The following is a 16203-nucleotide window of genomic DNA, read 5'->3' as shown; positions in this document are numbered from 1 at the left end:
TATTTGCTTCTTTTTGTTCTAGAGCTTTTAGGTGTGCTGTCAAGCTGCTGACATATGCTCTTTCCTGTTTCTTTCTGCAGGCACTCAGCGCTATGAGTTTTCCTCTTAGCACAGCTTTCATTGTGTCCCATAAGTTTGAGTATGTTGTATCTTCATTTTCATTAAATTCTAAAAAGTTTTTAATTTCTTTCTTTATTTCTTCCTTGACCAGGTTATCATTGAGTAGAGCATTGTTCAATTTCCACGTATATGTGGGCATTCTTCCCTTATTGTTATTGAAGACCAGTTTTAGGCCGTGGTGGTCCGATAGCACGCATGGGATTATTTCTATCTTTCTGTACCTGTTGAGGCCCGTTTTTTGACCAATTATATGGTCAATTTTGGAGAAAGTACCATGAGGAGCTGAGAAGAAGGTATATCCTTTTGCTTTAGGATAGAATGTTCTATAAATATCCGTTAAGTCCATTTGGCTCATGACTTCTCTTATTCTGTCTACATCACTGTTTAATTTCTGTTTCCATGATCTGTCCATTGATGAGAGTGGGGTGTTGAAATCTCCCACTATTATTGTGTGAGGTGCAATGTGTGTTTTGAGCTTTAGTAAGGTTTCTTTTACGTATGTAGGTGCCCTTGTATTTGGGGCATAGATATTTAGGATTGAGAGTTCATCTTGGTGGATTTTTCCTTTGATGAATATGAAGTGTCCTTCCTTATCTTTTTTGATGACTTTTAGTTGGAAATTGATTTTATTTGATATTAGAATGGCTACTCCAGCTTGCTTCTTCTGACCATTTGCTTGGAAAGTTGTTTTCCAGCCTTTCACTCTGAGGTAGTGTCTGTCTTTGTCTCTGAGGTGTGTTTCCTGTAGGCAGCAGAATGCAGGGTCCTCGTTGCGTATCCAGTTTGTTAATCTATGTCTTTTTATTGGGGAGTTGAGGCCATTGATATTGAGAGATATTAAGGAATAGTGATTATTGTTTCCCTTTATATTCATATTTGGATGTGAGGTTATGTTTGTGTGCTTTCATTCTCTTTGTTTTGTTGCCAAGACGATTAGTTTCTTGCTTCTTCTAGGGTATAGCTTGCCTCCTTATGTTGGGCTTTACCATTTATTATCCTTTGTAGTGCTGGATTTGTAGAAAGATATTGTGTAAATTTGGTTTTGTCATGGAATATCTTGGTTTCTCCATCAATGTTAATTGAGAGTTTTGCTGGATACAGTAACCTGGGCTGGCATTTGTGTTCTCTTAGGGTCTGTATGACATCAGTCCAGGATCTTCTGGCCTTCATAGTTTCTGGCGAGAAGTCTGGTGTGATTCTGATAGGTCTCCCTTTATATGTTACTTGACCTTTTTCCCTTACTGCTTTTAATATTCTTTCTTTATTTTGTGCGTTTGGTGTTTTGACAATTATGTGACGGGAGGTGTTTCTTTTCTGGTCCAATCTATTTGGAGTTCTGTAGGCTTCTTGTATGCCTATGGGTATCTCTTTTTTTAGGTTAGGGAAGTTTTCTTCTATGATTTTGTTGAAGATATTTACTGGTCCTTTGAGCTGGGAGTCTTCACTCTCTTCTATACCTATTATCCTTAGGTTTGATCTTCTCATTGAGTCCTGGATTTCCTGTATGTTTTGGACCAGTAGCTTTTTCCGCTTTACATTATCTTTGACAGTTGAGTCAATGATTTCTATGGAATCTTCTGCTCCTGAGATTCTCTCTTCCATCTCTTGTATTCTGTTGGTGAAGCTTGTATCTACAGCTCCTTGTCTCTTCTTTTGGTTTTCTATATCCAGGGTTGTTTCCATGTGTTCTTTCTTGATTGCTTCTATTTCCATTTTTAATTCCTTCATCTGTTTGATTGTGTTTTCCTGGAATTCTTTCAGGGATTTTTGCCATTCCTCTCTGTAGGCCTCTACTTGTTTATTAATGATTTCCTGTGTTTCCCTAAGTGTGTTCATGTCTTTCTTGAAGTCCTCCAGCATCATGATCAAATATGATTTTGAAACTAGATCTTGCTTTTCTGGTGTGTTTGGATATTCCATGTTTGTTTTGGCGGGAGAATTGGGCTCCGATGATGGCATGCAGTCTTGGTTTCTGTTGCTTGGGTTCCTGCGCTTGCCTCTCGCCATCAGATTATCTCTAGTGTTACTTTGTTCTGCTATTTCTGACAGTGGCTAGACTGACCTATAAGCCTGTGTGTCAGGAGTGCTGTAGACCTGTTTTCCTCTCTTTCAGTCAGTTATGGGGACAGTGTGTTCTGCTTTCCGGCGTGTAGTTTTTCCTCTCTACAGGTCTTCAGCTGTTCCTGTGGGCCTGTGTCTTGAGTTCACCAGGCAGCTTTCTTGCAGCAGAAAATTTGGTCTTACCTGTGGTCCCGAAGCTCAGGTTCGCTCGTGGGGTGCTGCCCAGGGGCTCTCTGCAGCGGCAGCAACCAGGAAGACCTGTGCCGCCCCTTCCGGGAGCTTCAGTGCACCAGGGTTCCAGATGGTCTTTGGCTTTTTCCTCTGGCGTCCGAGATGTGTGTGCAGGGAGCAGTCTCTTCTGGTTTCCCAGGCTTGTCTGCCTCTCTGAAGGTTTAGCTCTCCCTCCCACGGGATTTGGGTGCAGAGAACTGTTTATCCGGTCTGTTTCTTTCAGGTTCCGGCGGTGTCTCAGGCGCAGAAGTCCTGCCGCTCCTGGGCCCTCCCCCACGGGAGCCCAGAGGCCTTATACAGTTTCCTCTTGGGCCAGGGATGTGGGCAGGGGTGAGCAGTGTTGGTGGTCTCTTCCGCTCTGCAGCCTCAGGAGTGCCCACCTGACCAGGCGGTTGGGTCTCTCTCTCACCGGGTCTGGGAGCAGAGAGCTGCTGCGGGCCGGGATCCGCGGGTGTGGGACTTCCGGTAAACACAGACCGTGCCTCCTAGAGAAATTCTGCTTCCGTGTCCCAAGCTCACCAGGCAGCTTTCTTGCAGCAGAAAATTTGGTCTTACCTGTGGTCCCGAGGCTCAGGTTCGCTCGTGGGGTGCTGCCCAGGGGCTCTCTGCAGCGGCAGCAACCAGGAAGACCTGTGCCGCCCCTTCCGGGAGCTTCAGTGCACCAGGGTTCCAGATGGTCTTTGGCTTTTTCCTCTGGCGTCCGAGATGTGTGTGCAGGGAGCAGTCTCTTCTGGTTTCCCAGGCTTGTCTGCCTCTCTGAAGGTTTAGCTCTCCCTCCCACGGGATTTGGGTGCAGAGAACTGTTTATCCGGTCTGTTTCTTTCAGGTTCCGGCGGTGTCTCAGGCGCAGAAGTCCTGCCGCTCCTGGGCCCTCCCCCACGGGAGCCCAGAGGCCTTATACAGTTTCCTCTTGGGCCAGGGATGTGGGCAGGGGTGAGCAGTGTTGGTGGTCTCTTCCGCTCTGCAGCCTCAGGAGTGCCCACCTGACCAGGCAGTTGGGTCTCTCTCTCCAAATCAAATTTATTTTTATTTAACATTTTTTCATGTGTCTTAGACTCTCAAGTACTATATTACCTAATGACCTCAAGGTGTTTAACTCTCCCCCAAACATTCTAATGTTTTAAATGTTTTAAAAGTAAGAAAATAAACACAAAAGCTTAGTGATAGTTCTTAAGATTTTGGATATAAGGCTATCCAAGTCATTAGAAGTATCAACTAACTTACAAAACATTCTCAGTTACAGTATGTTGTGTTCATCTCTGACCTGCTGGCTATAGGTATCCAAAGATATCTATGAGCATAGCTTGAAATGTAATCTTACCTAAACCACTATGAGAGTTTTTGAGTTTTTGTTGTGTCTTAATACACAGTTTTTGAGTGTTATATTATTGGATTATAATATTGTTTCTCAAGGTCAAAGCCTGGACAGTCCTGCTGGAGACACTTGTTTCTCAAAGGTCTCATTCCACCAGTAGATCATTCAATATTCTGTTCTTCCACTCTGTGGCAAAAGAGTGTTCTTTTCTGAAATGAAAACATGTGGATAGCCATGATTAAACTTCAGTAGTAAATCTGAGATTGTATTGGTTGCATACCTATATGGGTCAAAATGGATCTAGGGTTAGAAAACTATAGAAACAACCCAACAAGGTAAATAAAATACATGTGGGGTGGCTTATAACCACCTGTCACTGCACTTCTAGGACATTTGATGGCTTCTGGTGAGCACTGCACATAGGTGGTACATAAACATACACTCAGGCATATGCATATAAAATAAGTAAGTTAATAAACAGATTCTTAGCAAAAAGAAGTTACTTGTATCCTGTAATTTTATTTCATGCCTCAAGCTTTCTGCCTTGCTATTTATGATTCAGACATTGCTATAGCTTTGCTGTCCTGAGAAAGATGACTAATCCTCTGTTGGGTTTACCCAAAGAAATAGACAGAACAGCATGACTCACCATTATAATCTTTCATTCTTATGCATACAATAAATTGGCTTATGTGCATGACTTGATAAACACTTAATTGAAAGGAAGCTTCACTAACTGCATTCGGTGAAGTGAAGTCCCCTCAGAATAAGATTGTTTATTGGTTAAATCACATTATCATCAGAGTTGTAAATCCAAATCATCTCATTCTAATGGGATTTGAATGCCTTTTTTCACTCTTTGTATAGATAAAATCAATGCTTGTGAAGAAGTTAAACTTCCTGCATATGCACGTGCATAGAAAGCTGCATCACACACAGATCCCGATGTGCAAAGGAAATTAGGTCAACATAGATTATTTTGATTAACAAGAAACATTAACTCTGGGGACCCTCTTGTGCTATCTTTTGGATGACAATTACAAACTATAAGCTTTTATAATGTTATCAAGTGGAGATAAGAGGCCAGCAGTTTGATTTCCTGATTAACATCAGAAAGGGAGATAGGCTCTATTTCATTATCTCATTGTCTGAGAATATTTCTGAAAGAAACCTCTTCCTCTCTCTCTCGCTCTGTGCGAAATGGAGGGAGGGAGGGAGGGGGGAAGGACGGAGGGAGGAAGGGAGAGAGAGAGAGAGAGAGATGTATTAGTACTCATGCTCATTATATTCCTTTATCAATTCCCCATAATCAAATAAACCTATATACTTGTTGGATATGACTGACTCTGAAGTTTTTAAAATTAACTTATTTATTTACATCCCAAATGCCACTCCCTCCCAGTTCCCCCTCGCAGAGTTCTCTACCATGTCCCCTCACCTTCACCTCTGAGAGGGCAGGCAGTCCCCTTAGTCTCCCACCCTGGGGCATCAGGTCTCTACAGGATTAGACACATTCTCTCCCACTGAGGCCACACATGGCAGTCCTTTGTCTGGGGCCTCTGATCAACCTGTTTTGCTCTTTGGATGGTGGGAGCTTCCAGTGTTAGTTGATATTGTTGTTCTTTCTATGGGGTTGCCATCTCCTTGAGAGCCTTCACTCCTTCCCCTAAGTCTTCCATAGGGGTCTCAACCTCAGTTCAATTTTTGTCTGTAGGTATCTGTATCCATCTCAGAAAGCTGCTAGGTAGAGCCTCTCAAGACACAGTTATCTGCATACAGTTTTAGGAGAAGCATTCCAAAGTCACTGTGATGGTGGTTATACTGGTGTTATTCTAAGACAGTTCTGCAGAGGAAGAAGCTGACAAGTTGATTCGAGTATGTGGATTTCCATGTGGGCAGGGAAACTTCTATGTCAGTACTGTCCTCAATTCTTTTAGCAAACTCTCAATATTTATCTTCTGTTGTTCTCTCAAAAATTATTGACTGATTTTTCCTTGTTGAAGGTTCAACTTTCCATGCTTGTACTAGGCAAAGGATGATAATGACTAGGCTGGAGTTGATGTCCTGTGTTAAGATCGGTTGTCTAATATACACAGGACCTTGGTTTTGACTTTCAAGGCTGGGAAATAAAAACCAGTCAATAGAAAGCTTTAACTTCTTTCTGGACCCAGGTTTACATCCCCTTTTCCCCACATGCTCTGGACATCATCCAAACTGGACTTACCATTAGTCCCATTCAAGAGCTTTTTCCCTTTCCCTATAATATGGAAACTTTATTGATCTCATGTTCTTATCTATAAGGCATTATGGTTCAAAACTTAAATGCACACCAGTCCAAATTCTTGCCTATTTTATGTCTACAGTTTTATGTCCCCTAATATTTCTCCTTTGTTATATGTCTTCTATATGTGAGTTTATATGCCTTTTTTGTTTTTGTTTTTTTTTTTTTTTGTTTTTTTTTTTTGTTTTTTTTTTTTTCGGAGCTGGGACCGAACCCAGGGCCTTGTGCTTCCTAGGTGCTTACCACTCTACCACTGAGCTACCACTAGTAGTAGTAGTAGCTCTACTACTCAGTGGTAGAGCTACTCTACCACTAGCTCTACCACTGAGCTAAATCCCCAGCCCCGCCTTTTTTGACTGTAAGCCATCCGAGCTCAAAACAAAACAAAACAAAACAAAAAACAAATTTCTTTAGATCTTGACAAGCCTTACCTCTCAATATAGTGCCATGAATATATCAGTCTTGGTATACATTTACTGGAGTCCTGGAATATAAGTTGTTTGGACATCTAAATGGCCACTGCAATATTTCTAAACGAGCTTTTGACATTTAGATTTTTTTCCAGAGACAAGATCTTAGCATGGGCTGGCCTTGAATAAACTGAAGCTGTGGGTGACCTTGAACTTCTGACCTCCTTACTCCCACCTCCTGAGTGTATAAATAACCACATCTGCTTTATGTAGTTCTTGGGTTCAAATCCAGAGCTTGGTGCATGTTAGGCAAGTAGTTTTCATCACATACATCTCTAGTCCTGGATAATAACATTTTTCTTTCTGTGAAAGAGTAGTGGTGCACGAGAATCTGTAGTTCAGGACTACAGAGTAAGTTAGTTCAAAATGAATATTTGAGATAGTAAAAAAGTCTGTTCTGAATAATTGAATTTTCTAGCTAACTCAGAGTTAGGAAAGAAATCTTTGTATTTTTTCTTATTGGAAAATTGTATTTGAAATATTTAATTTCTAGTCTTAGCAAAAGAGTGCTACTAAAGTTTCACACAGAGACATATATACATATTTGAGAATATTAGAATATATTTCATATATACATACATATATTCACATATATACGAATATATGTATATATTAATATCACGATGTCTTTAAGAAATAATTACACACATTAATTTTTGTTATATAAAAATGTATATATAAAATCATATTTGGATGTGACTCAAGGGTTTTTTCATTTTTCATTATGTTAAACATGTTTTTTACTTTCAAATAAGACTGATTAACTGATAAAGCGTTATGCATTGTGAAATGGGAATAAATTTTAAGAATTTCATATATAAGTTGTTGGTCATTGTGAAAACATCATATACAAACTATTATAGCTACGGTGTCAATACATGATATAATTTTAAGGGACTGTGATCAAATAGGGCTTCTATTCTTGACCTAATATTGTTGTGATATACACTTTTGAACTACCTAAATATAGTACCAAAATGCATGCTTTATTTATTGGAAAGAATGGATTATTTACTTTTGACTAATACTTTTTGGTTTTCTTTTCTTTTCTTGTTTTGAGATGCAGGGACTTTCTTTGTCATCCAGGCTAAATTTGAGTTCGATTTCAAATGTCTGCCATCATGCCTGTTACTGTCTTAGTCTGTTATTTCTGTTGATACCAGTGAAATATCAGTTTTGTCAAATGTTATATTTATGTAACCCATAATATATATAATATTATATATATTATTCATATATATTATAGATATGAGCAATTTCATGGGGGTTGTACTTGTGGGTCAGTAAGCATGTGCTTAGCATATCAGAAGTCTTAGCATTAGCATCAATTTTCAGCATTGCACAAACAAAACAAAATAATGTAGATGCTTTACCAGTTTTTGTGCGTGCTTTAGAATTTGTAACTGCTTTAACTCTGGGATGACTCTCTTTTTGTTATTTTTCAGAAGTTTTCCAAAGCTACAATAATTTAAAGACTTCAAATAAGAGACAAATAATCATGAATACCAAAGATTTTGTAGTTATTCCCTGGGGGAAACCTGGAAGTTCTGTAAAACTAAAATATAAGTAAGTACATAAATATTTTTAAAGTAAAATATTTGCTAAAGTGTCTATGTGTGGCAAATCAAACTTTTTTTTTAAATAGGAGGTAGGTAAAAGTCAAATTTCATAAAAACCTTACTTCTATTATGTTACATTGTTCTGTTTTAACTTATAATAAATTCATCTTAATAACATACTATTTTTCAAATTAAAGGTCTATCATAGTTTTGATATTACTACTAAAATATTTAACAATAACTGAAGTGTGAAGTAATTAATGAAAGTTAGATGTATTAACTACTGAAGTGATATAAGAAAAGGTTATACTTACTTCTACTTTTATAAAATTAGAGTATACATACATATATCAGCACACAAAAGCAACTCTGAGGTTGCTAGTGGCAATTGAAACTGTTCTATGTGGTCATCATAAAATAAGCCATTCCTCATATCAAATGGGAAAAACTCCTTGTACCTCTGACTGTGTTTGGACCCCCTTGCCTTGTTTTGTAGAGATGAAATGCCCCTTGCTTATGTCCTTGGTTTTGTCTTTCACTGTATGAATCATGTTCTAGCTGCTTGACCCTACTGTGTGGGTTCAGAACTCATTTGGGCATAACAACTAAGTCTCTTTCCAGATCAGAATAAGAAAGGAGTGATGAGAGAGAGAGAGAGAGAGAGAGAGAGAGAGAGAGAGAGAGAGAGAGAGATGATTATGGTTTAGAATTTAAAACAGAATTAAGATTAAAGAATCCATTAGGGTAAGAGTCTTTGAAGATGGACAATATGTTGAAGATCCCACACCAGGAATGAAAGGAATGTTCTAAATATACTTGGAAATCCATCCAGGCAATGCCAAGTACTTCTGGGTGTCATGGACATCACTTCTGAGTACCCTTAGTATTTTGTGATTTTTTCCATGAGTATTAAAGGGACATGCTTGCAATTCACCCTGTGGACTACCTGTGTCACTGGAAGTCTTCTTAAATACCACAGCCAGACCAAATGTGCTGCGGAAATGCTGCCCATTTAAAATTCCTGTTTCCGAATTTCTCAGCTTAAATCAAGAGTCTTGCAATTATTTGGTGTCTTCAGTGTTTTTCAAAAGTCATACATTTTTCACTACAAAGTCACTCGGTAGAAAACTATTGAAGAAATTAGAAAATGTCATGAGAACACATGTTGTCACCAAATATAGATGTATTGTTGTTTTGGTGGTTATTTAAGTCCTCAAATGTTTAGTGCCACTGTTTTGATTTTTTTTAGAGCAAGGAAAGGGTATGTTTATTATTTTAAGGTAGTGATATTTCTCTGTATCTATTCTGCAACTATTCAGTTAGCAAATGCCTGTTATTCATTCATATATATATATATATATATATATATATATATATATATATATATGAACAGAGACTGTATGAGCACAGGTGAGCAGTTACCCAACTTGTGTAGGAGGGAGAGTTCCTTTGGTAGCTGTAAGATGAAACTTTAGCAGAGGTGCATAAACATAAATTATTTTGTGCCTTTGTGTCATCTGCTACTGGTCAGTCTACAAGTCTACCTAACTATTTCCTTATTCTTGTCGACTATTCTGATTTTTTTCAAATTGTCTGTCCTCACATTAGCATAGTCACTACAATTTGGGTTCTGGTGATATATTTTAGCTGTCTATCTTACTTCCAAGCCTTTCTACTTCTAATTTATTATACAGAGTGATCTTTATAAACACAAGTCTGGTCAAGTGTTTTGTAATCCTGATGTGATCCTCACTGTTTACCGAAAACAACTCTCAATTCCTGTCATATTCTTGAAATTCTTTGTGATCAGGGCAACAGTGACCCAATAGACCCATTTCTTGATGTTTTCCCATTTTGCACTTAGTGAGTTGCAGAAGGAACTTTCAGTTCCTTGAGTCACCTGTTATCTTTTCTTTCCTCTGTCTACACTTTTCTTTTCCTTCCAGGAACTCCATGCCTACAAACTCCCTTTGACTGATCGAATTCTTTAATCCTATACATCTTAGGTCAAACTTTGTTCACCTTTATTCTGATGGCATGGTATATCTTCTTCCTGTAGAACTGGAAGCTCCAACAGCAGTTCCTTCCCTCAATAACAATGTAGTTATACCATGCCTGAGTGAACTTCCTGCCAGTATCTTTTGTGAATTGTGCCTTGCCTCCTTTCACCCCTCACAGTTCTACATGTAGTCACATGAGCCAGGTCTTTTAGTTGTAATTAAAGTCACAAGTCTCTGTGTTTGTACGTAAGTCAGCTCATCTGGACCATTCGTCAGACTTTGCCTGTCACTTTGAGATATCGCTGTGGATTGCTTCCACTTGAGGAAAAAGGCTTGGTGCATCTGTTCTTTATGGCAGGCTTGTCACCTCTGTGTATTAATCTTCTTTCTTATCTCCATGACTCTGGAGTTTGCATCAGGACATAGATATCCACAATTATGTAGGGAACGTTTTAATTTCAAAACAGATAATAAAATCTAGATGTTTGGGTTGGTTTCTAGTTGTGGAATAGTCAGGAACTAAGACTAACAGGAGGTTGGAGCTTCAGGTACTATGAAGAAAATCTTTGAAGGTTGTGGAGATCGCTGAATTAGTGCAAGCCTAACCATCTGCTTTCAGTCCAGATAATCCACGTAACAAAAACTGGGTGCAGTGTTACATGCTTATAATTCCGGTGCTGGGCAAAGCAGAGATAGGCAGATCACTCGGCTTCTCTGCCCAGCTAGTTGTTCCTGCTTAGTGAGTTACAGGTCTCTGAGAGGTTGTTTCAAAAATGGAAGAAAGACAAAAAAAGGAAGGAAAGAAGGAAGGAAGGAAGGAAGGAAAAGAAAGGAGGAAAAAAAGAAAGAAAGAAAGAAAGAGAGGAAGAAAGAAAGAAAGAAAGAAAGAAAGAAAGGAAGGAAGAAAGAAAGTAAGAAAGAAAGAAAGGGAAAATGTTTTAAGCTGTTTGTTCAACAGAATGAGTTTCTGTAGAAAGAAAGTACTTGTTTTAGGCTTAGGGTATAAAACACCTCAGTGGTGAAGTACTCACCTAGTAGGTACAAAGCTTCATGCTTAATCTCTATCCCTGGACTACATGAGTGACTGAGCAAATGGAGAGTAATGGCAGTTTTAATTACAATGCTATGGTCCATGTGAACAGCAAAATGGACAAAATAACGGAAACTTTCTTCTATTTGTCACAGACATTTGCAGACATGTATATGCATATGCCTATATATATCATATATATAACATGGCTACTATATACAGCAAATAATGCTTTTAAACTTTAAGATTTGAAGAGAAACATTGTTTCAAGAGAATATTAATAGCAGGCAAATACTGACTTTTAAAAATAGACTTCAAAATGTGCATAGGCAGAGGATGACTGCAATTTAAGAGCAGACGATTCTATAAAATTTGCTTGTTTGTTTGTTTCTCTAAATGACTGCTCAATTCTTGCATCTTTAGAGGTGTACAGGAGCTGCAAATGGAGAAAATTCAGCTAGAACTGGAAAACCAACAGATGGAAAAGAAGTTACGAGAGTTCCAGTCCACATGGGACAAAGGGAAGGAAGGCGTTATGTGAGTAAATGCTCCAGAGAACTTTAGAAATATAAATACAACATCTCTAATATTGGGTTGATTTAAACATCGAGTTAATTTAACTGAATTACAGGAAGAACTGTTCTGTATAACTTTTGCTGTTCTAGTGAAAACATTCGGTGGACTGATGACCCTTAACTGTTTCTGAGGAATATGGAATATTGAATTCTTTTACTTTTTTTTCTTTCTGATAATTACAAGTAGCACAGCCAATTGGCAAGGCTTCTGTTTTCTCTCAACTTTCTTTGTTGTTTTCTTTTAATGGCCTTCTCTTGTGTTACAGTCCCCAGTGACTTAAGGTTTGGAATATACAGGAAATCAATGCAAACTTGACTCTTTGCTATGAAACCATTGCAATCAAGGCTGATGTTTAGGGAATTGTGTAGTGTAACTCTGAAGGAACAACTGTGTCCATGCATTAATTACATCAGAATTATTTAAACCTGTAGGTATATGTAAAATAGCTTAAGCAAGCAACAGCTGCTATTTTTTATATTATTGATGAACTCTCCTTAGTATTATGCTTGCATATTGCCCCTTGCAAGTTTTATTTTCTTGTAATAACAATAAGTAAAACAGATATGTGAAAAGAAACTGACAATTACATGGTTAAAAAAATCTTTTTTTTCTTTAAGTCTAGGATCACAACCAAGCCATTTCCTAAAACCACTCAATGATTAAAATTCTCTTTCTCACAAATATCTAATCTTTGTACAAGTTTTTGTGGGAATATATGGGTGTATTTGGCATCTTCATAATTGAGTAAATACATGTTACTTATTCATAGATCTCCCACAGAGCATGAAACAATACATTTCATATGTATTTTCTTATATTAAATGTCATATACATACATACATATATATACATATACATATATATATATATATATATATATATATGAATTTCTGTTTGGTCTTCAAAGTGATAACCATCCAATATCCAAAAACCATCATTAACAACTCATATATAATCAAATGTATTATTAGTCTCAGTAATATTTATTTTTAGAGTTTGATTCTTTAAGAAATTAGCATGACATTTATATAAATGTCCCTTAGTAAGTGGAACATTGGTTTAATCAAGACATTTCAGACTGTCATGAAGATAGGCAGGCATGTATTCTTGTTTTAATAATAATGATCAGTAGTCATTCCTTTCCAGTTCAATGATGGTGGTTTTCTTTTACTTTTTTTTTCTGCTAATGTTAGATATATGTATGTGTGAATGGATGCAAGCCTGTGTGTGTGTGTGTGTGTGTGTGTGTGTGTGTGTGTGTGTGTGTATACAAATCCCAATTTTAAAACTGTAAAATTAAAACATGCTTTCTTTGTAATCTGTGTTATTTTCTATGTGGAAACTTGTTTGAAGTCTTTCAAGATCCATCACCCAGCAGATCTGCTGTATATTAGAGCATGCTGATTGTTTTGTTCCCATTTTTATTTGTGGATACCTAGTTATAAAAACTGTATATAGGACCACATTTAAAGTTTTCTATAAGTTAGTGAAAGTCAGTCATTGTAAATGCCAGGCAATGTAACTCCTCACCAGTGTGTGAACATTTTGCTCTGAATCATCACTCCACAAGTCACAGATATAGAGGAGTTGTAAAGTGGATCTATGGTGACAAAGCAGGGCATGGTTAACATCTTCTTTCTAGGTCATCGTGGTTTAGCATGCTAACACCCAAATTTATATTTCCTAAATACAGGTAAGCATATTTGTTTTCACTAGAAGGGGGAATGTTTTCAGTAATTACACTTCGGTTTCTGTCTGTTGAAGGGCAAGTGGATATCACTGGAAATCTGGAAATGTGAGCAAATTGCGTAACCCATCAGGCAGAATGTCACAAAGTAAAGCGAGTGCTACTAAGGTAAGAAAGATGCCATTTGTCAGACAAGAGGACATGGAGGATGTTTTCAGGCTTCCCATTCTCCCCATACTCAAGGATCCACTCGTCTTGCTTTAGTAATCTCATGTTAGGTCCCTGTCTTTAGGTTACTATGAGGCTTTAATTATTCAGATATCCTTTGTCTTTTGTACAGAAAAAATTTACATACAGAAAATGTTTCAGAAGGTTTTTAAAGGTTTTTTAAAATAACTTTGAGGAGAACTTTTGCATTCTGTCTTTCTCTGAATTTCAGGTACAATTTCTCCATTCATTTGAGGATTAAAGTATATAAAATACAATGACATTGTTCTGTATTTCCATGAACACTAATATAATATAATATGACAAATTGTAGGCTTTGGTCCTGGCTTCAAGTTATTTCTTATTTCTTTAATATCACTGTGTTCCTCTTGAATAATAGTAGCTGATATACTCTTGGTCTCACAAATGAAAATGTTCAAGGAAATATTTGCATGGCACTTTTCAAGCTACAGATTTACTTTATCTCTGGTGTGCATTGTAACATTTTACATCTATGATTGCAGGCAGGTACGTGTCTTTATATAAGGAAAACTTTTCCTTTCTATTTCTTTGGTACAGGATTCGTGACTTCGTGAATTTTAACTTGCACAGCATTTTATTTTTATACACCTATCATTAAACTTTCATTGGGTCATTTGGCACCTACAAATATCTTACTCGGCACTTCTGTACTTTTTGGCTTCAGAAAAAGCATTTCATTATACAGTGCCATCTCTTTTGTGTGGCGGGTTTCTTTCATTCTGGGGTTAAAAATTTATAAGCCACTTTTAACTGGTCATTATCTTCCCACAGTACTGTCCTGTGTTGCATTTCAGATATTTTACTGTAAATATGTTTAAAAAATACTTTGCTGTCAGCAGTTATCGTAGCTCATACTTGCATTCCCATCACTTAAGAAGTTGAAGCAGAGGGACTGTCTTGAACTTGAGGCCAGCCTTGGTTATAGTATGAGACCCTGAGTCAAAAAGGAAACAACAAAGCAAAACAAAACAAAACAAAACTGAACAGAATAGAAAAACTGCTAGTCGTGATTACCAAACACATGATCAGGGACCTGTGTGCAATGGTCCTTTAAAACTGCTAGTTTGAACTTTGAGTGGTTTACTCTTTGTTTTTATGGAAGTCCTCATCTATTATATAAAAAGCAAGGTAAATCAAATATTTTTAGTAAGAGTCAATATAGAACATTTTTAATAAACATTTTGTATATGGTAATGTATACATGCAAAATAATAGGTTAGTTAATGAGTTTATGAAAGGAAATATTTGAAGAATGAATAAAATTCTTTGTTTCTACAAGCAACCTAATTACAAAAGAGGGCAAAAACGAAGAAGTGCAGATTTCATTAAATTAGAGGCCGGGAAGGAGGTAGAAGTTTCTGATCCTAGTATCAGGTACCTTGATGTACTTCACTTGATGAATAGGGTTCTGTTCTCCTGAAGCACTTGGCCAGAAGGACTGTAGTGTTAGCAGAACGATTTACAATGATTTTTCTTTTCCAGATGCCCATTTGCTTGTTATTAACAGAATATAAAACAAGTAGGCTCTACCCAGTTTTGACCATGAAATACAGAAGAAATGAATAGACGTTGAACCTGGGCTTCCTACGTATATACTTCTATTTATTTATGTGCATAGCAATTTACAGGACATATAATAGAATACTAATTGTGGGAATTAAGGTAAAGATAAACAAAAGTAGAACTAGGTGTTTTTCTTCTACTTCCCAGTCACTTTGCGGGCATTATGCGTGCTCCTAGAGATCAGAGCTGCTCTAGGCCTCAGAGACAGAGAGGGTCACAGAGATCCAGGGATAGTAGAAGGTTATAAAAAGACCAGAGATCTCAAGCGAAAGAAATCTGAATTGAAATGGAGACAGAAGAAATATAAAGAAAAACATTACATCAAAATACAGTGAGGAAAGGAGGAAGTAAAAGACACAATAGGTAACTCAGGTTGTATAAAGTAGGAGGGAGTCTGAATGAAGAAGGAAGGAAAAAAGTCTGTGGTAGAAGTTTAGGATTTTCTGTGAATTCACATGTGATAGGTAAAGCTGAGTAAATGGATCACTAAGAATTTACATAAACAAGAGAGTTATGAAGACTTAAACCAAAGGAAAGATAAGCTTGTATGCAGTGTACACAACCTTCAGAATTGAATATTTACTCAGTACGTTTATGCAGGCCATGAACTTCTCTTTCTTGGCTTTTTACTGCAGCAGGCACTTCTATCTCTCACAAGATTCAACTTATGACTGTGGTTTCACAGACGAAATAATTTCACATCAGAGAAATAAACTGATTTGCTCAATGTCAAGCATCAGGTTGTTAGCCTTGCTCTAAAATAATCTCCCAGCTTTCATCCAGGGAAGAGAGCCTGGATCTATCAGAAGGGCAGGAACGGAGCCAAAGTCTTAGGATTTCACAGGAGATTAAAGGGAGGGAGAGTTAGAACACATGGACATGCTAATGACATCCAAAGTATTGTGTGATAAAGAAGCTTTCGTTAGGAGCAGTGGTTCCCAATGAGGCAAATTTGTTTCCCTGGGGGTGTTTGGCAGTCTCTGAAGATTTCTTTTCTCTACTTTTACAATCGAGAGGTTGAGAGGTTTTCTGCTTGGCTCTGGGGAAGATGAGCAGGACCG

General features: G+C 37.5%; 1 protein-coding gene across 7 annotated transcripts in view; it reads left to right on the top strand.

The window, feature by feature from the left end:
- The window catches only part of Zbbx (zinc finger, B-box domain containing), a 111287-nt gene that overhangs the window by 6246 nt on the left and 88838 nt on the right, over nucleotides 1-16203 (top strand). For 6 of the 7 annotated variants that reach the window (XM_063282111.1, XM_063282110.1, XM_008761104.4 and 3 more), the window contains exons 3-5: nucleotides 7924-8044; nucleotides 11491-11604; nucleotides 13408-13498. In XM_063282111.1, the coding sequence (XP_063138181.1) occupies nucleotides 7977-8044; nucleotides 11491-11604; nucleotides 13408-13498 (273 nt within the window). In that variant the 5' untranslated portion in view covers nucleotides 7924-7976. The remainder of the gene's footprint in view (nucleotides 1-7923; nucleotides 8045-11490; nucleotides 11605-13407; nucleotides 13499-16203) is intronic. The other variant, XM_063282109.1, reaches the window with a different exon arrangement.

Source organism: Rattus norvegicus, chromosome 2, assembly GCF_036323735.1.
Source record: "Rattus norvegicus strain BN/NHsdMcwi chromosome 2, GRCr8, whole genome shotgun sequence".
Lineage (NCBI taxonomy): Eukaryota > Metazoa > Chordata > Mammalia > Rodentia > Muridae > Rattus > Rattus norvegicus.
Note: the sequence above shows the minus strand (reverse complement) of the source record. Positions and strands in the feature narration are given on the sequence as shown.